The sequence below is a fragment of the Haliaeetus leucocephalus genome, unplaced genomic scaffold, assembly GCF_000737465.1.
Source record: "Haliaeetus leucocephalus isolate CR32 unplaced genomic scaffold, Haliaeetus_leucocephalus-4.0 Scaffold944, whole genome shotgun sequence".
NCBI lineage: Eukaryota > Metazoa > Chordata > Aves > Accipitriformes > Accipitridae > Haliaeetus > Haliaeetus leucocephalus.
In genome coordinates, this window is record NW_010973380.1 from 1,933,314 (window position 1) to 1,954,507 (window position 21,194).

A 21,194-nucleotide genomic window follows, 5' to 3' on the forward strand; every position below is an offset into this window, starting at 1 on the left:
AAGAAATTGAAATGCATAGCCCAGGGGGACTCCAGGCTGTGCCTCAGGACACTGGGTTTCTGTTTCCATTTTTGCCACTGTCCCACAAAAAAACATTTCATCCTTCTTTATCATGTTTTTATAATAAAACAATAGTGTCCCCTTCCTTGGTAAAATGCTCTGAAATCTTCTGATCATCTTACTATTATAATACACATTTTGACTCTGGGGTTCCCAAGTCTCTCTAAAGGGTCAGAGAAACAAATGTATTTCAGCTGTAATCTCCCAGTAGGTAACTAACTTTATGGCCAACAATTATTTTTCAGACCATCTCCCTGCCTTTGAAAGACCCAAGCTACATCCTGTCTTAATGCAACATCCTGATCCAACGAGTGGGTTTATGATATGCAAATCAACACAGAAATTTGTCCCCCTGTCCAAAACATGCAAAAAGGGCTTAAGAGCTAAGTGACATCCTGAGCTCCTTATAAGAAAGAAATGCAATGCATATCACAGATTCAGTCCCTCCTTTCAAGTATGCAAGTTCTAATTTTCATGCCTCTATTATCTAAAACACATGGCTAAGAAGCTCCTAGAGTAACTTTAAAATCCTTTGTTCAGTTTAATATTTAATTCAATTTTGCACCAATTTGCTCTAAAATCACTTTGTAAATACACATATCAATTCTCAGTGTTACAAAAGATAAAGCAAGTGTCAACTCCTTGTTTATTGGTTACTCATCTTTATGAAGGGATCCTTAAGGAGCAAAAGGAAAACCCTTTACTGGGGCAAGGTGTGGGGCAGGGAGAGGAGGGTAGGAAGGGGCCAGAATACACATACCGATATCCTCATGAAAACTCAGGTCTTTGCTAAGCAATCTGCTGCAATTGTCCATTTGTCACGGATACTGCAATTCTGTTGGCATTACTGTCAACATTTACTTCACATAAGTAGGAACTCCCAAAGCATCACAAGACGATGTTGCACAGCATCAGTTAGCGAACACAGTGAAGTTTATTTACTTGCAAATGGCATTTCTTACGTTCTGAAAAGTTAACAACCTTCATTAAATGGTTTTAATCAAGATGGAAAATGAGGAATATTTTCCTGAAGTGTCATTTTAAACTTTTATCCCTGTATTATCTTCTTTTGAATGCTGTAGCAATGGCAAGCACTTATCTCCTGTCTCTCTTACAGCACAGAGACTGCTCTTTCATTATCAGTTTTTAAGAAGCTATAAACTTATCTCAGCTGCTGGAATTCTTTATGAGAGAAAGAAAAAAAAATCAGTAATGATGTACATATCATCTGCCTCTGGGAAAATAAAAACTGCCAGTGATATGCTGGGAAAGATCTCCTTAGACTCCTTTCACAGTCTTGCAGTAGTTTTATTGTAACCTAGAAGTGTAATTTCAAATATTCTACTGTGCTGACAGCAAGCTCCTAAAATACAGCTCTGCTCTGAACAAGAACCAAGAATGCTATTGTGGGTCTCGTGTTTACAGCTGCTCACTGATTGTGTCATATTTGCAAAGCTTTCAAGAAAAATGATAACTTTTTTCCCCCACCACTGAGACTTACAAATTCAGGCTAGGATTTTGATAACAAGCTCAGTATAACACCAGAGCTAGTGAGCCTGCAGAACTTGCTCCTCTTCACAATTTTAGCTAAAAATTCCAAGGGTTTTGGCCAATATATTTGGAAAAGTATATTCCAGGGTCTTAGCAAAATCAAATAGGAGAGTAGTACGTAGAACAGGACTCCTACACGTGGGAGGCAGCAGTATGAGGTATAGATGCACATGGGACACAAACATATCTACATCATATTACTGCCTTGATGAGGAAGTCATTTTGTTTCCCTTCTGTGCCTCAGCTTCCCCAACCAGAAGATGGGGATTGTAATACTGACCTTCTCCATAAAATGCTGTAAATTCTACAGCTCCATCACCAGGACTCTCAGCTAGGAGGAAGCAAACTGGAGTTACAGTCCTGCTGCCAGAACTGTTTACATATTAGGTCAATATAATCATATACAATAAATACGTTAGTTAAAAAAATAAAGAAACAACAGAAATAACCTGAGAGAAAGAAGCTGAAGTAGGTATACAACCACGCAAAGCCTGGCCATTCACCTACAAAAGCTTCCATTTGTTTGCTGTTCTCCTGACCCCACAATTCTTGTGTTCCAGATTGCACAGCAACAGCAGCTTCAAAAGGAGAACAGGCAGCATTTGGCCCTGACTACCCTCTTGGCTTTTAACTTCCCTTACAGAAGCAAATCTGGGGTTTCTGCAAGCCAGGAAGAGACTTTAGTCACCAGCCTCAAAAAAAAAAAAAGAATCAGTGAGCACCTGTCATTGTGTCGCTCATCAGAAGATGGATCGCTCTGGATTCTGAGCAAAGAGAAATTCTCCATACAGAGTACTAGCCAAATACTTAAACTGCCAAGTGGAAAGACAGTTCAGCTGCACCCCTAGCAAAGCGTCACCTACCCATCGGTTTTACAGGGCACCCTAACGGACAAGGGCTCAGGGGAAACTGGCACCGCAGTGGATGCTGCTTATTTTGACTTCAGCAAAGCTGAAGACATGGACTGCCATGGTGTTCTTAAATTGTTGAAACATCGTGGTTTGGCTAGCTGGCCTAGAAGGTTAGCATAAAGTTGGCTGGACTGCCAAGTTTGAAGGGCTGTGATTAATAGTACAAAGTCCAACTAGCAGACAGTTACTACAAGCATCCCTCAGGGGCAACACTGTCTTGATTAGCAATCAGACACCAAGGCAGAGGGCACCCTAGGCAAGTATGCAGATGACACCAAGCTGGGAGAGCAGTCAATACATCAGAAGGTGGGGTTGCCATTTAGAGGGATCTTAGCAAGTTGGAGAACCAGGCTGACAGGAGCTGCATCTGTCTTTGCATTTCTCAAAAAGTCTCACACCTAAGACAGAGTAGTAACCCCTTGCTACAGTACAGGCTGGGACTAACCAGCTATGGAACAGCTTGCACAAAAGGGGCTGAAGGTCCCCACGGACAAGTTGAGCAGGAGTCAGCAGCACGTTCTTGCATCAAGAAGGGCCAAACACTTACTGAGTTGTATTAGCAAAAGTGCAGCCAGCAGTCAAGGGAAGTGGTTATTCCTCTCTATTCACTACCTACAAGGCTGCATGTGGAAAGCCATATTCACGCCTAGGTTCTTAAGTACAACATCAATACTCTGGAGTAACTACAGTGGAGGGCCACTGAGATGGTTGAGGGGCTGGAGCATGTGATATACACGGAAAAGCTGAGAGAGCTGGGCTCGCTCAGCCCAGAGAAGAGAAGGGTTTAGAGGAGATCTAATGCTGTCTTAACTACATAATGAGGGGGTATAGAGAATATGGAGCCAAATTCTTCTCAGATACACACAGACAGAATAAAAGGCAACAGATGCAAGTTGCAGCAAGAGAAAATCTGATTAGATATTAGAGAGGAAAAAAAAATATCTTTGCCATGAAGGTAATAAAATCCAGAGAGAGTATGACATTTCCATTGCTAGAGACAACCAACACTCAACCAGAGTAGGGCTTCAGCAATCTACTGAGGATGTGAGCAGGGAATTGGAGAAATTACTTCCAAAGGCCCCTTCTAATCTAAATTGTTCTACAATGCTACATAGGGCACAGGCTTTCTGGATTGTTTCCTGCATATTTCATCACCTTCAGATACATTGCCTATATAAACATTTCTGTGTATGTACCACACCTTCTGAGACTGCTGGAGAGCTGGTAGAAAATGGTCTGTATTCTCTTTCCTCCCATCCTAGAACCTGTCAGTAGGAAAGACTGTTGTGATGAAACACTTCTGTCAAGCTACTTTTTTTGCAGCTTCTTTTTTTGATGCTGTCCTCATGTTCTGGATACTACCTCTCAGCCAACGTTCTTGGCTCCTGATTGTGCTCCCAACTTCTCCAGTTGCAACAGGAGGAAAGTTACCAGTTCACAGCTCTGCTGGGAGGGCTGCCAATGTTATCAGCAAAAACCAAGGGCTGGAGCATTCTCCTGTTTCATCATTGAATGACTATGAGAAACAGTTGAGATGCTGAAGCCACCAGTTCAAACACTGAGGAATGAGTACAGCAGCAACTAATACTTCAGTTGCTTTCCTCTGCCACCGTAAGAGCTTAGAGTCTAGGTGGAAGATAACAAATATTAAACTGAACGTTGACAAAAATGTTTTTCAACTGAAAAACTACAATCTGAATATGTGCTGGAAATAATTATTGGCAATGAACTGGGTCCTCCAGATGTGACAAGAATGCAGTGATTTGGGAGTCCCTCAGAGACAGCAGCACAGATGCAGTCCATCTGTTGCGTTCTCTAGAAGACTGATCCTTTAAGGACCAGAAATTTTCTTATGGAAAAGAAAAGTCAACTTAGATTCTACAGAGTTAACAGCACTCATGTGGGAAAACCAAACTTTCAACTCCAGATAAGTACAGAATAGAGTGTTCTCTGATTTCAGGTACCAACTGAGACACAGCAGCTGAAACCTCCAGATGTTTCTTTAAAAGACAACTTCTTTAGTAATGACTTACAATTATTTTACATTTCTTTCCTCATTTCCCTGGAGATCAAGGATGGTCCACTGGTGATTTCAATGGCAAATTTCAAAAGAAATATTCTCAATTCAGAGAGCCCAGCTCTTTTGCCCAACAGGAAAAGTCACAGAAAATCACCTACAATCTCACAACCTTTGGAGCTGAATAGGCAGAACTTCATCACTCTGAAGCCATGGCTTCATTAGGAGTGGTGGGGGGAAGCGTATTTTTAAAGCAAGTTAGCTAGAAGGGGACAAAATCCTTGCAAAGCAAGGACATTGTGGTGCTTTCTCAGAAACTAGCAAGTTCAGGTAACCTCCTGAATTTTCTGGAGTCTAACTTGAAACACCAGCTCTTTGTTTGTCCTAGAATTGTGCCACACATTAAAGCACCTGAAATGACAATAACAACTTTGCTTTCCCTTGGAAACTGCAAGGCCAAAAGGCTCTCTACAAGCCCAATAAAAAGTTAAAAGGACCAATTATAGAAGGAAAAAATATTGTAAAACAGATAAGGTGAGAAATTCTCCTGACAGTAAGAGAGGCACTGTTTGGAGTTCTGGTTTTTATGTAATAAAGACTTTCACAATTCAGTTAGTACGTCATGTTGCTGAATATGTATTTTTACTGCACAATTTTCTCTTCATATTAAAATATTTTAGCATATTATAAGTTAGACACAATTTTTTGTCCACACTAAAAGGATTTTTTTTCAGTCTATATAGTTCCCCTCTTTCAGACTTTGCTTTCCATCATGAGTAGTTCATATATGATAACATAAAATATATCGTTTACCATTCCTCTCTGCAATGCAAAAGGAATCTGAAGAGCACTCTGATTTCTACTCCCTGTCAAGGCATAATCTAAGACTTTATTTTTGGCAGACAAGCCGCTCCTTCATTGAAGAAACAGTTATATATCTCCATTTAAAAATACTGATTAGAAAATCTCATAGCACTTCACCAAAACATGCAGTCAAAACATCACTACTGTGCTTCTCCCAAACTGGAAGGATGTTGAAAACTTAAATGGTTCACTTACAGCTGATCTAAAGATGAGAGCTCTGCAATTTATGTTTTATTGTCAAATGTTTAAAGGATTAAATCTAAATAAAATACACAATACACAAGCATCAAAGCACACATTATCTTCAACATCTTATTTCCAATTAGCAAGTCAAAATAAAGAAGGCATAGGAAACATTTGGCTTCAAAAGCAGAGCTCTGGAAGAAATCAAGATTTTGGTTGTTTTGGGTCTCATTTAAAGCTGCTGTTTTCCCAAACTGCTGAAACAGGGTAAGATGGAAAGATTATTCTCTCTCTCGAAGGGGGGAAAATAGCAGACATACCACCATGTGATTGAGTATTACATCATTCGTACTTACAACAATACTGAGCCAGTCTGGCAATTAAACTTAAAAGACATTTTCTTTTGCCTTCAAGGAAGGACATGGACTTGCCATAAAGGCAGGCTAACAGTGAAAAGGTTAGAAAAGGCGCGGCTTACAATTCTACTTGGCATGAGATTACAAAATCCTAAAAATCTTTCAGTGAGAAGCATTTCCAGTATGAAGTTTATGTATGAAGACTGTCATGCAAACAAAATCCTAGTGACAAACATCTGAAGAAATGAGACAGCTCTTGAGAAGTACTTTTACCAATTTTTAAAAGGCTTACACTTTATTAGGATGCAAGAAATCATCATCAAGATGACTTTCAAGATATGAGGACAGGCCAGGTATGAGAATGAATCTCATTTTTCCAAAACAAATTTGAAAGGTAATATTGTTTCTCTGATATACCTTCACTTTGTTTTTATAACATCAAAAAGTGCAAGACAAAAAAAGCTGCATAAGACTTAAGAATACGATGAAAGTGGACACAGTTTTAGAAGACCTCAAGCTAAAATAATATTTGCAGATAGCAAGCACAGAAGTGCTCATAGGTCTCAACGCACTGGCTTTTATTCACCTTATTTTGCCCTACTGATCTTAATTAAACTACTTAATAACATGAATTTGTCTTCTAAGGCATCATTCTTTCTGCATTAAAATGCAAATACACAGTCTTCAAAATTATTTTAATGAAGGCGAGCATTTAATTTTCTAATTGACTTCTGAAGTATTAAAATGCAGAAAACATTAGTGATGGCTACAACTAGGAATATTTTCCAGTGACCGGATCAAAAACATTGACCATAACTGATCATGTTTGCTGCCAGGATTTATTTAAACAAAGCATCAGGTAACACTCCGTCGTCGTCGTCCCCCGCCTTTTTTTTTTCCCCTTTTCTTAAGCAGGGTGGGCGTTCAGGGAAAGAAGGGGAAGCGTCTCCTCCACATCCCACACCACATCTAGCATATCCTCTAACAAAAGCAAGAATGTGCTACACAATGACCGGCTGAACCACACTTTTTTTATTTAGCTGGTGTTTGCAACGTATTAGCTCCCATCAGGTCAAAACACCACCCAGTTATAATGCTGGTTTTGCTGACATAAGCACCAAAATTCAGATGCAGAGATAAACTTCTGATTTAAGTAGAGAGCCAACCTAATCATTTCCTCTTTTAAACAAGCTTTAAGAAGATTGTTAAATATTTATTTTCACAAGCATGCAAGGATCGCTGAAGGTCAAAGACATCAGAGGTGTGATCCCCTTCCTTATCGTCCTTCCTTTGTATTTATTTCACTGGAAGGAGGCCTCTCTGCCATCACATTTCCCTCCCCTCATCCATCACCCAGAACTCATCCTGCCTTCATTCCCCTCATTAGTTCCCATGTCTCTGCCACCATGTTTCAAAGCATCACCCCCTCAGTGCTGCTGGTAAGCAAGGGCTGCCCCTCGTATTTTTATCCTGGTATTATTGATGCCTTCATAGCTTTCCTGTTCCTTGCTTCTGTTTCATTCATTGTTTCGCCTTTACCATGAGAATGTTTCATCAGTTCAGAAACCCCAAACTGGAACTTAATTACTAAGAGGACAGACCATGCAATGAATTTTATTATTTTTATGCATGTAACAACAGACCACTATTACAGGCATTAAAAATCTGGCTCAGATGCTTCTGTTCTACTGCATTACACAAGGCTGGACATGGTGACAGAGCACAGGACTGCCAAACAATAAACACTTCTACCTGCCCACAGTGGAATTCAAGCCCACGGTGATAAGGGCTTTAGTGGACCTAATACAGAAGCCTACAGAGTAAAAGCCTGTCCCCTACTTTCAAAGAGGGACAGCGATGACTTGTTTTGTCCAAACACAGAAATGTATGATGGGCAAGGGCAAAGGATCTCCAAAATTAAAACAATCTAGGTGCAACAGCTCTATTCAGTACAAACCCCATGGTTTTCAGCAGTTGTACCCATCATTGAGAAAGAACTGCCTAGAGAGAACTCTGCTCTGTAAAGCAATAAAGTATTTCTGCAGTCAAATTTCAGAAGAGGATTATTTTGACCTTTACTATTCAAAATTTCCCTTAAATGAGGAAAACATACAACAAAGCTATCAAAACCAGCCAAAATCTGTAATCTCAACACGCCATCTTGTGACCCTTTCCCCATCTCTATCTCTGCAGATACTGTGTTTAAAGCTGCATTATGGAAAAGTTGACAATTTGAGCCACCTGGTGCCAACATCCTGAGGGGAAAAAAGTTGGTCACTCGTCTACACAAAAGCTGGTGAGAATTTCATCAGCGAATTCAACGCGGCAGGACCGGGTCTCCCCTTGCCAGCACCAGAGGTCAAATACTATTTTATCCTAATTTAATAATAGGTTAACAGAAAAGCAGATTTTCAGAGTGTGCAATTCTTAAACAAAACATTAGCCTGAACACACACACACGCGCACAAAATTAGAGTCCTCCTGCTTCTTTTGCATGATATATTTAGAAATCCTATTAGCTGGAGAGATCAACATTCTTATCTGAATTTCCAGGATGCTGTAACATGCAAAATTAGAGCAGCTCTCTTAAGTGGGTCAATTATCACTACTGCACTTAGAGCAGCTTTTCCCCTCCCTCCCTGCAGCATCCATAATGGGCATTTAACACAAGGATTTAAACAGTAAGATGTTGAGTTGACACACACCACAATGTAAAGTTCCCTTCCCCTTTTGTATTTTCAGAATCTTAAAGGAACAAAGAAAATCACCCAAGTACAGAATCTCCACATTAAAATTATGGTCTCCCTGTGGAAAGCTTCAATGACTCTCAGCAACAGGGCACCCTGCAGGATAATGCTAGTCCGCAATGACACTCACTGTTTTCCTACCAGATCTGAGTCACGTACAAGTAAGGTTTGTGACTTCCCCCCCCAATGGACAAAAGGAGAACCTGAGGGCCACTAACCATCTCCCCAGTCCTGTCCCCCAGGTGCAGGGCCATACAACCAGTTTGAAAGGCTTCAGGTTACTTTCTTCTCAAGAGGGAATTCTCTTTAAAAGACACTGCAAATCACCAGATTCAAGTGGAACAATTCAAGGACCCAGCATCACTTCAGATACTACAAAGACATCCATAGGGGACTGACAGATATGACACAGGACCTAGGGAAACACATGCTCTTCTGCAACACAGCTGGAGGCCAGCAAGATACCAGAGAGTGACATAGACCCGACTCCTCCTGCCTTGCTGCCCCACTGCCACCCGTCCACAAGCACAGGGCAGCAGCCAGGAGCAGCCCTTGCAGTAAGGGGATGCAGCGGGGGAGAGAACAGAGCCACACAACAGAGCGTACAACGTCAGCGAGCACAGGGAGAGGAAAATTTTACTTTCCCACCAACAGGAAACATGAAACACCTCATTCTCTCAGCAACATACTTGCTTTATACATATCTCTTTGTATGGCAAAAAAGTGCGAGGCAGTACTGTGAGTGAAAAATAATGATTCTCCTTCACTCCATGGAAAAGGAGACTGCATATGCTGGCTTCAGGTCATGAGCCCTGCTGTTGAAATTCAGCAGTCCAAACCCTGGCTGGAGGAGCAGGAGACGGGAAGAAATTGAGGTGCAGAAATTAAATTTCTGTTGCTGTCCCTGGCTGCCCTCTTCCCTACATCTCCAGCATTTTCTCCTGCGGTACCAAATAGGAATGATCACACAAGCCAAGCATTATCAAAATGCACAAACTATTTGGAAATAGATGCAAATAACATGGGGCAACATTAGCCGCACCCTATTTAAGGTGGCAGTTTTTTATTAATAGATTGAAACTCTCCCAGCTAAAATCCATCCACTCAAAAGCATGCTAATTTTAAAACTTCATTTTGAAATCAAGTGGACAAGGCTTTTCCAAGACTCCAAGTCAAAGCAAATGCTTCATTAGGAAGCATTTCTTTACCAAGAGTGTGGTCAAACACTGCAACAGGCTTCCTAGAGAGGTGGTTGATGCCCCATGCTCGTCAGCGTTTAAGAGGCATTTGGACAATGCCCTTAATAACATGCTTTAACTTTTGGTCAGCCCTGAAATGGTCAGGCAGTTGGACTAGGCAATAGTGCCTCCAGTCGAGCTCCCCTCCAACTGAAAACATTCTGTTCTACTCAACTTTCTGTGAAATAAGATCTTAGCATCCTTTACCACACATGTAAAAAAAAAAAAAAAAAAAAAAATCTAGTGAAATGAAATAATTTGCTTTTGTAAATATTATATTTTTTTAACTGTGCAATTTAAAATCCATTTCTAATCTCTTATGTCCTCGTCACACTCACCCCTTGAACAAAACACATTTTGAATGCAACTGTATTTAATCAAAAGTAAAAGGTCAGTTACTAAAAAGAAAATCCTTAACCAAAGAGAAATAGAAACTGGTTTTATTAACTTCCCTAACTAGAGGTCTAAAATTTTGTTGATTAAAGCCTAATTTCAAAAGTTAACTTTTTAATTGGGAACACTTGGGCCTGCTGGCTCCAGGAAGTTTCAGTAGAGGTCAAAAGATTGCTGGAGATCTACTTTTTCATTTCTAATAAAAAAGGAAGTATTGCCCTTTTCCTTGCAAAGATAGACCTTTAAGTGTTAGTAGGGAAACAAAGAATGTATCCATCAAAGGCTTTCATGGTGAGGTTATACAAAGCTTCCCAATACAGTATGGAAGCCAACAGAGCCTGCTAATGCTTGAGAGGAAATTAGCTGAACTTCTCTTGCAAAGACCAACAAGGCAGAAAGGCTCAGTAGCTGCTGCCTAATCTAGGATTAGAGAGACCAGTTCCTTACTCCATCACAGATTTTCTGGGTAACTTTGAATGTATCACTTAGCCTCAGTTCTGCACCTGGAAATGAAGATAAATACTCTCAACTTCCCTTACTGTGATATGAAAATAAACACATTAAACCAGAAGGCATTCAAATAGCTTGGCAATAAAGTACAAGCACTGCAGACAAATAGGAAATAACAAAGTACTGCCCCATTCAGTGAGGAGATGCCCATTTTTTTTTTCCAAATCCTTCTTGCCTGCTGGGATCCTGCAATGCCTTTGTGATCTTCCCTCAAAGAAAAGGGAGGTTCACAGGGCAGAGGAAGCAGGGGAGGAAAAGCGCCTTATGCTTTCCCAGCCAGCACAAGTTTACATGCAAAAGGCACCAAACTTTCTCCTGTCATCCTTCTGCTCCCAATGCTCAAACTGAAGAGGTTATTTTTCTTAGACATTTAGCAGAAAGGTTCTTCTGCAAACCACTCGGAAGAGAGGCCTCACTTGGCTGCCTTGGACTGACCCCAGGAGGACCCCATCTCTTTTCTCTGACTACACACAAAGCTGCTGAAGACCACCTGAATAACTTGGGCAACCTCAGTTGGCTGCCCCAGTCCCAGGTGGTGGAAAGGGCTCAGCAAGCCCCCCGATGTCAAGACTGATCAGCTTTACTGGAGGGGAAAAAACCTGCCCTGAATTTACCTCCAGAGGCAAACAGAGGGATATTTACACAAGATAGTTGATGAGAGAACTTTGCAAGGACTCTTCTCATGTGGAAGAAGTTTTATTTACTATGCTTTAACAAGACAGGATTTGGTTTACAACTAAGGGTGCATTTTCCAGAGAGCTTCAAAGGAAGATAAATAAATAAAATAAAAAAGGTGAGTGTGTGGGGGATAAAAGACATTTACTATGTAAAGTGTTGCTGTAAAAAAAACCAACAGGTGGTAGCATTGGAAAATATTACAAACAAAATAGTGGACAGTTGTACCGCCTTTCTAACAGTTGTGTACAATAAAAAGGATTACAAACAGAATGAAATGTTCCTTGATTAAAACAAACCGATATCCCACCTGAAAAATCCTGGCCAGGCTCTCGTTGTTCCCAGGTGACCCTAGGGCAGCCACAGGTTACAGCCGAGCCCGTAAGTCACTCACAAACACCCTGCCCAGCTCTTCCCAAGTTCTCTCTCTCAGGAAGGCAGGACCAGCTAAAGAGCCCTTTGTTTCCATTCAAACATATGTAGGGGTGGAAAAGCTGTTCAAAACATTAAAGAGAAACAACCGAAGACTGTTACTATTCCAAGAAATAAATTAGGAGCCAGAGTCTGAAATGCCCAGAGTGCTGGCAGTGCCAGCTGAAGTCAGATGTCACTGGAATTGCTCAGCATCACTCAGCCCCTGGAAGGAGGACAACTGGTTCCATCAAACCTGAGGATTTAAAAATCACTTTCTTTAGGTGTATTTTTTGCATTATACCTTTACTTCTGACACTGATAATATAGACACATTTTATAAAGAGAATTTCAGTTTTTATAGCTAGCTCATCAAAAGGATGAAACACCTCCCAAATTCAGCAAATAGATAGTAAGCCATCTTCCCTTTAAAACATTAATGCTGACAAGTAATATAAGCAAGGCAGATGAAAAGCTATGTCAAAGTTCCTGCATTGTAGGGTTTTGTGTCAAATAAGCTAATAAAAACCATAAACTGATGTAAATTCAATTCAGATCTCAAACAATATATTACACTTTCTAGAGAACTATAAATAAAACCTGCACTTTAGATGAATAAAATTTTATGTTCTCTAAGTTCTAGAACTATTTCTTCAGATTAAAAAAATTGTGTTACTGAAATATTTTGCATTTTTTCATTAACAAAACAACGCATAAGAACCAAGGAGAACTTAATGTTTTCCTATTTCAGGCCGAGGTTTATTCAGGCATAATTCAGACTGCACCAGTAGACTTGGCTACAATTTTCCTCACATTTTCACAGAGGCTCACTGGCGACATGTACATTATGAAAAAAGAAGAATAAGCAGATATCCATGTCAGATAAATACATTCCACTCCCTCAAACTGAACTCAATGCAGACACAATTAAATCCTGTTTTCCCTCTCCAAATGCTTCCCACTCCTTTGGTTCTGCCACTGGAGAGAATACAACATTTCTTGCCGCTTCAGCCCCTGACTACATCCCAGTACATCTGCTCCTGTACCTCTCCAGGCCACATACATACTTTGCTCCTTCTACCATAAAATTTTTTAAGAAACATGTTGCCTTCTACTTCAGAGACTAATCTGTTCCTAGATAACATCTCTTGCCTCTATGACTCCCAAGTCACTCCACTAATTCATTTGGGCAAAAACCAAAACCAAGGTGCTGCCTTTGAGCTCTAAGTATGCTGGCTGCCCTTCACTACTTCTTCCATGTTATCTCTTTCCTCTAAAATACATTCACTGATCTTCAGTCTTTAACTTACTTTTCTAAATTTCTCCCAGATTTCTTCATAAGAGTTCTATAACCAACACAATGACAGTGAACACTTTAAACTCAGTAAATCTACTTAGGAGTGTACATAAATCTTCATGTGTTACAAATACTGTATGTCCTTTGTACAGTATATTATACAGCATATTTCTCCTCTTTGCATGCCATCCTCTGCTGGCTTCTCCAGAAGACCAAAATCAACTGCAAGCTTTTTACCCTGAATGTGCATCTTCATTCTTGCTAAAGCATCTTGTCACATGGCCACCCTCTACACCTGCTCTTGGTCCCTCTGGACCAAAGGCCCTGGGAACACGCCTGCCTCCTGTAGCACATTCCTATATTGCCAGATCTAGGCTGGAAACAAATATTAACACATTGATAATGATCATAGTACTTAATCTACGGAGGCTTGAACGTATTTTAATTTCAAAGGTCAGCAATATGCACCTGTGGCTCTCAGGTTTTCAAGTTTCTAATGAAAGAGTAAGATACCAGAAAAGGAAATTATATTTCAATGTTCAGAATCCATAATTTATTTGGGGTTTGTTTTTCAAACTACACTGGACTTCAAATGCAAAAAAAACCAAACCAACAAACAAACAAAACCCAAACAAAAACCAACAACAAACCAGCAGAACCCAGGCAGAAGCTGAACTCACTCTCCCAAAGTAACACAGTTAAATTCTTACTATCAACTATAAAATTAAGTTTATCTAATGCATTTTTTAAAAAAATCAACACTAACAAATTGAGCCATACAGTCATGCACTACCACTTCTTGATTCCCAGGTAGCATAGTAACCGTGCGAACGAAGATGGAGTGCTTTGTGATATTGACATAGAAAGACAGAGCCCATCTTTGCAGTCTTATTCGTACTTTACTCCTAGTATATTACATGCAGTATCACATGGGATATTATCTCCGTTTAACGAAAAAAGTTGGGGAATGAATTTAGGTATTTATGAAGTGTCAACTAGACCAATACATCTTGCATATAACCAAGATACCTGCTGCAATACTTTAAAGAAGGATATAAAAGAAGCAATGGATTTTTTTTTTTTCTAGAAAAGTTAGCCACACTTGCTGCACAGATGGCTGCTACATTACAACATACCTATTTGCTTCTTACAGCTTATACTGCTTTGAATGTTTTTTTATCACTACCAGTGGGGAAAAATAGATTTGCATATTATGGCTAGACTACCATTCAGTAGTATCAAATAACAACTGTAAATAAATTACTTTAAAAATGTGACACAGGCATAAAAGAAATATTGGTAATGCTTTTAAATCAACACTGTCTTTATGGTAATGATAGAGTTATACTGTTCAAAAGTTCAGAGACTTTACATTAGAAGAAACCAGTGTAATAGGCAAGCCTTCCTTTTAATTCCATTATTCCTGCAAAACCACATTTTTTAAACATGCAAATGCACTGACTACAAGACTATCAGAAAGCACTGATTTTAGAATAATGAATTTAGTTTCTGAAACTAAAAAAACCCAATAATCTCAATCTTAAAAGGAAAGCTAAGCTGTTCAACTGCTAAAATATAAAATGAGAACAGCAATTTAGAAAAAGCATCAAATCAAATAGAATACTGATATGCACACACTGCTTTAAAGTAGAAAAGAACTAAAATAACACAGAAGTAATTGTTTGATACTAAACTCCAAATTCCAGCAACTGAAACACAACATAAAAGAAATAAAAATATTTACAACAAATAAATTTGGATGGTCATCAGTATTTAAAGTTTACATGGATTTTAATGAAGTTCTACTAAACAAAAATAGGGATGGTGTAGAGCAAGGAGTACCCATTTGCAAATCTGGCCTGTGTGCAGTCCCACCTCCAGCCACTGATTTCCTGTATAATCTTTGAGCAAATTTCAGAATTTATCAAATGCCTTTTTCCTCAAAACTGAAACGGGAGGGATACTGTCATTCCAGCGATCATTAAAAGAAGGAAATCCAAATAACTTGATGGAAAACTCACTGAACACTAATCTTTAATGCTGACACTGCAGGAGACTTGGGGTTAATTTTCATTTGTTTTAAAAAAAGAAAACCAAAACAAACAAATAAAATACACCACAAACAAGTAATCCCTAGCAAGGCACAGGAAAAGTGCAATTTTATACTACAAGAGAATGTTGAGAAAGAAGAAATTCAGAGTTATCAATGGGAGGCAGAGTGACTCTATAGCTTCTTGTAAATACTAAGTATTGTACATTTAGAAAGGGAAAAAATTTTACTTGAACCACAGGAAAAACTCCTATTCACTTCATTATATAAAACCAACAGTGACAAAGTCAGCTCCTAAACACTTACCTTTTCAAATTTTGGAACAAGGTCTAACTGGGATAGTTGACTTTCTAAAAATATGTCTTTTATTTATTTATTTTTATTTTTTAAATGCAAAAGGATACGAGGAGTTCCTTCTGTCCTACACACCAGGTAGAGACATGCAGCAATTACGTGGGTCATCTTTCTCCCCCGGGTTAGATGTTTGCTCACAGCCATCTTGAAAAAATTAAAGGCAGTATCCAGACAATGTTGATTGAGTTGAAGCTGGTTTCCCAAGTGGTGAATCTGACGTTTCCCTAGAAAAATTAACAAGGGGAAATTAAAAAAAATTAAAATGCTTAACAACTTTATAGTTAATGTGCTTTTGGGTTGGGGTTTTGGGGGTTTTTTGGGGTTTGGTTTTTTGGTTTTGGGTTTTCTTTTCTTTTTCTTTTTTTTTGAGACAAAACTGAGGGGGTGGATTTTGGATTTCATCTCTGTGTGAAATACAATAACCTCTCAAGTTTCAGGAACTATATATCCTCAGCTCCTCAGGACAAAAAAAGGTCTCATTTCAGACTGCCAGAATTGAAATACATGCAATCAATGAGCCCTGGAAAACAAAGCCGCAAACATCTGCCCCAGAGAGGATCCAAAACATAGCCAAGACTACTCAGACAAAAGATTATGCCCGCCTCCCTTAACATCGTTTGACAATTAGCACTTGGTTAGCTGTAGCCATGAACTTCTGAAAACCGGAGGTCGTGGCGTGTTTGACACTGATGTGCAAACAGAGGAGATGTTTTGTTGCAGCTCTCCAAGAAGTGATGAAGTTTGCAGTTCCTCCGACCACAACCAAAGCCCACAAGGAAAGCAGCTCTGCTCTGGCTTGCCCGTGATCCCCACCGACGGGAGGCACTTCCTTCCTCCCAACACTTTCGCACCCGAGCCTTCATTTAAGGCTTGGCTGCCAGACTGCTGAGATTAGTTTGTGGCTTCAGGAAAACAAATGTGCCTTCACCCTTAAATAAAACAATTTTTTAAAAGTGTGTTTCAGATGATTCATGGCAGGAAGCGGTACAGCTGCTGGGACAGATGCGGGAAACGAGGTCCGGTCTGTCCTCACAGCTCCAGCTTCGGAAGAGTGTGCCGAAAAGACAGCTTAAGAAAAAGATGGGGGAAGTCATGAGGAAAACAGAGCACTGAAGTTCCTCAGCATACGGGGTCAGATGGCACATCAAGAAAAATCCTTTAATTCAATGTGCCGGGCAGATGTTTCCAGTACGTGTATTCACAGGAAACGCTCGTCTGTTCCCTTCAGAGATACCACAAGTGGCTTTGCTGAAGGGGGGACGACACCTGCAGTGTGCCTCGACCACCATTACTCACAAAAAGTGATGGCGACCACGCGATGCTTACTAGAACACCAGCACCTGCACAGACTGCTCATCTTATTTTTATGCAAACCCCTACACCATCATCACTAATAACAGAGTCAAAATGCTTAACCTCCAAACAACCTTCTGCCAAAGACGCTGCTTCAATTCGGCTTTAATAAAAAGTGACTCCAGACACACAGCCAGGGCCAGTGAGACTCCGGACAAACAGGAGCTGTCACAAAGCAACAGCTTGTCCTTCCTGCACAAGTGGCAATTAGTGCACTCACCAACAAGATCTCCTTTAAGGCATGCTGGTCAACCAGGTGTAACACATCTGGATGAAGAAGTAACGACAGAGGAAGGATATGTCACCTTCCGCAGGAGGCGTGGGTACAATAAGCTACTCGAGTAATCCAAAGCCCATTAAGTGAATAGCTTTTCCACTGCCATCAGCACGCCCTGGACTGGCACTCACCAGCCTCAAATAAAAATACTACATCTCCCCAAAATTAAGATAGTAACTAGCACTCGCCCTCCCCTGAATTTTATTTCACACTCTAGAACCTTGATCCAGAACCTGGATCAAGACTTATGTCCCTAAGAAAGAATCAGTTTGTTCTCATCTGGGGGGGGGGGCACTTAGCCTTGAGTACTAAAACTCATTTTTGCAGTGGCAGCAAAGCAGCTTCCCTGATCAACCCCTCCCCAAGCAAGTCCACCCCAGAGGCCAGCGTGGATCAGTGAGGCTATGGAAAGCCGCCTCTTCCTATCACCTAAACTTCCTATTTTATCTGCTTGTATTTTGCCACACATAGCTCTCGAGTTGAGGACACAAAGAACTGTCATCTGTAGAGATTTTAGGCACTACATACAGATGTACCACCATTTAAAAAAAAAAAATAAATTAAAAAATTAGCCATGACCATGCCCATCTATCTCTCCCTCAGCTACAGGGAGATCCAGACTGGAATCACTGCAGCAGCAAGTGCGCAGCATTCCCTTTAAGATGGTCCAATTCAATGTCCTCAAAGTCACAAAGGCAGCTGATAACAAGAAACAACTTCAACAGTTTTAAGTGTTGTCTCAATTTTTTCTTTTAAGTAAAGCTTTTCTAAAAGCATAAAGAGAACAGTGGCTCCTATGCCAAGAAAGAGCCACATGCATTCCTGAATGCTTCTTGGGCTACTGGTGGAACCAGTACGCAGGGCCCACCTGGCTCCACAAGGACCAGGTTGGTGCAAGCCACCAAGCAAGAAGAGGTGATGAGGAAGCTTCCCATGCCACCAGCACAGCAGCATTTGATGTGGTCCTGGGCACGCACAAGAGAACAGCCCAAATGAGCTGGAGATGCAAAGTAAGAACAGGACAACCAACTATGGGACTTCCCCCCCCAGCACTCCCCTGGCCCATCCCCGTTATGAGGTAAACCTTCCGTCAAGAACACCACTCTCATTCACGGCTCCGCACCTCAGAGGGCACTTCAGAAACAAAGAACACACCAGAAGAGAAAAAAATCGTATTGAGGAAGATATTTGAAATTCATTTCTTTCACAAGCTATTCTTCCTACTGAGCTGGTCCCAACCCCAAGGTACTATTAATATTCTCTGAGTATTTAACCTTTTCTTAATTTCAAATGTTGAAATACAATTCATCATAATCCATCCTAGGTAAACAGCATGCTTGCTTGAGTAATATATGCTTTTTTAGCTGAGCTCCTCATCCAGCATCAATATTTTAAAATGCAATTACTTTAGGGGTGACCAGTCTTTGTCTACTGACAAATACGAAAGAGATCTAGGAGCACAGAAAGGTGCTTGTCCACTTAGGAAATGCTATTTCTTTGAATGTTTTACTCAACCTTCAGCAGACCAGTGAAGGCTTTAATTCTGTGTGCTATTACTCCCTCAAAGTTGCTTTGTAGTATTATGTCAGTCATATAGTTTGTGGAAAAATAAGGCAACTGTTACACTGCCATTGATCCCCGAAATGAACAACTTAACACAGGACAAGAAGTGTCTTAGAAATTATGTGCATCTTGATAACTAAACTTGGTTTTGTCCTTATCTGTTATGAGAGAGAAAAAAATGTACTGTTTATAGCATCATCTAAGATACTTACATTCTGTAACCAGTTTCCTATTTACTAAAGAAAGATCAAAAGCTTTGTTGTTCCTCCACCACCACCCCCACCCCTTGAATTTAACATGACAACAAAATTCTTTTTTTCTGGTATCTTATGTAACACTAAAAAAAAGAAAAAAGCTGGAAAAGCTAGCATTAGCAATCATGCTTCTAGATTTGTCCACAGGGAACACAAGATACTAGTCCTTCTGGCTCCTTCACAGATGCAAGAAGCATCTCCATTCAAAAGGTAACTTCAAGAAAAGGCAGGTATCAACTACATGGCTACTGGCCCAGTACCACAGTACAGTACCAAACTGTTGTACAGTGCCCTCATCCCAGTCAGATGACAATCAAAAGTATGTAATTTTGTGACTTCCAACCTTTTCTGCCAATCTCACCAATGTGACATTTCCAGAGTTGAAAAATGTGTCTCCATAATATTTAACTATAAATACAGCAACTTAATCTGTTGGTATCTGAAGAACAGATGTTCATACTTGGAGAAACTGGGCATAAGAAAATAACTGATCAAAATAAATTCTCTATCCAATGCTCCAGTTACTGTTGACAAACATGAACAGACCAAATACCCATTCATACTGCCAGTCCTCATCATGAAAAGTCCTCCTAACTGTGCAATGGTAGCCACAAACCTTGCTAAGCATTCAGATACCTTCTTACGTGAGTGACTGCTCCCCCAGCAGTATGGCCAGTGCAGGGAGAAGCTGCAGAGCAGCTGCCAAGCTACAGGGCTGGGAAGATGAACAATTCCCTCCAGCAAACCTACAGTACCTCATTGTGTCTATCAGTCCTTGAACGTACTCCCACTCCCACTGCTCCTTGCTAGCTGGGCGGCATTTTATAACCTTCCATTTGCTGTTTATCTCCTGACTGTCTCTATCATTTGCTCTAGACTACCAGCATGGCTTCAATCAGCCCAAATGGCTGGCTAATGCCCTTTCCGCCAGTTTGACCATATGGTCCCAGTGTGCAGTGAGCTGGTCCAGCTATCTGGAAGAATGCAACAAGCCTTATGATCTCAGCCAAAACAGTGGGAATATCCAACATTACAAAGCAATTTATTAGTAATCTGCTCAACTCTGTATTCACCGAATTATACCACAGTGTTACAAACTCAAATTAATTGAACTGCTCTACTGGATAGAAAAGAAAATAAAAAGAAAAGAGCTGCCACACCTTTAAACCCTGTCATGCTCTGGGTTATAAAACAAAACTCAGGACAACAGCTTTCTGACTTTCTGATCCATTTTATGCAGTAGAACAGTTTTTAAAAAAAGTTTGAGTGGGACACTACTCTAAAAACTTACTACTATCTCAGTACTATAAAAGAATATAATTGTGTGGAACAGTCAGAAATAGGTATTGCATTTTTTTCTAAATTACTAGGCGAGAGTACAACATATAAACAAAATATAAACAAAATATACAGGGGTAAAACAAGTCTCTTAGTAGGTTCATCTTTTATTAGTAACTTACAAAAAGAGTTGCCTCTTTTGGGCCTTACAGGTTTTTGACAGATCCTGGGATTCTTATTTTAAATCAAAATAAATAGAGCCTTTAAGGTCAAAGCTTACATTTCATGCTGCCCTTGCAATTTAGTGATAGCATTAAAGTGGTGTCTAAGTATCTTTGGGAAAAGGACAAGGAATAGTGTCTTTTTAAAAAGGCAGGAGAAGCTCATCAGCAAGGTTACAAAAATCCTCCCCCTTCCCTCACCAGTAAAACATTAAATTTTTTTCCTTTAAAGAGCAAAAGAACAAAAGTCTATAAACTACAGAAATTTCGCAACATATAGGACACATACCAGGCAGTTCCCATTTATTTCTCAAAGGCTCATCATACCATTGGGGTGGAGGGGAAAGCAAGGGCAGGGGGGTGGGGTGGGGGGGTGAAGAGAAGCTTGCACTTCTGTAAGCAATACACAAAATCAAGTTCCCAGGCTACCAAGTAGTAAAGTTTATCACACTCCTGAATCTGCATCTGAAAACAAAAGATGCTTTTCAGTTTTTAGTTCCAAGCCTACTAAAAAAAGTGTTTCTACCCATCTACTCCCAGCGTGCTGAAAGAAACACCATCATCTTCTCAACCGATGCCAATCTCAATGCTTTGAACTGGCACATAAGACCGCTGAATGCTACTATCCTTT

General features: G+C 40.2%; 1 protein-coding gene across 6 annotated transcripts in view; it reads right to left on the minus strand.

Annotated features, from left to right (window-relative positions):
- Positions 1-21,194, minus strand: part of BRF1 (BRF1, RNA polymerase III transcription initiation factor 90 kDa subunit) — a 176,013-nt gene that overhangs the window by 114,717 nt on the left and 40,102 nt on the right. For 3 of the 6 annotated variants that reach the window (XM_010584136.1, XM_010584132.1, XM_010584135.1), the window contains exon 3: positions 15,668-15,841. The exons of 1 other annotated variant lie outside the window; for it this stretch is intronic. In XM_010584136.1, coding sequence (XP_010582438.1) covers positions 15,668-15,841 — 174 coding nt within the window. Of the gene's footprint in view, positions 1-15,569; positions 15,603-15,667; positions 15,842-16,302; positions 17,626-21,194 lie in introns of those variants that run through there. 2 more of the 6 variants (XM_010584133.1, XM_010584138.1) reach the window with 2 other exon arrangements.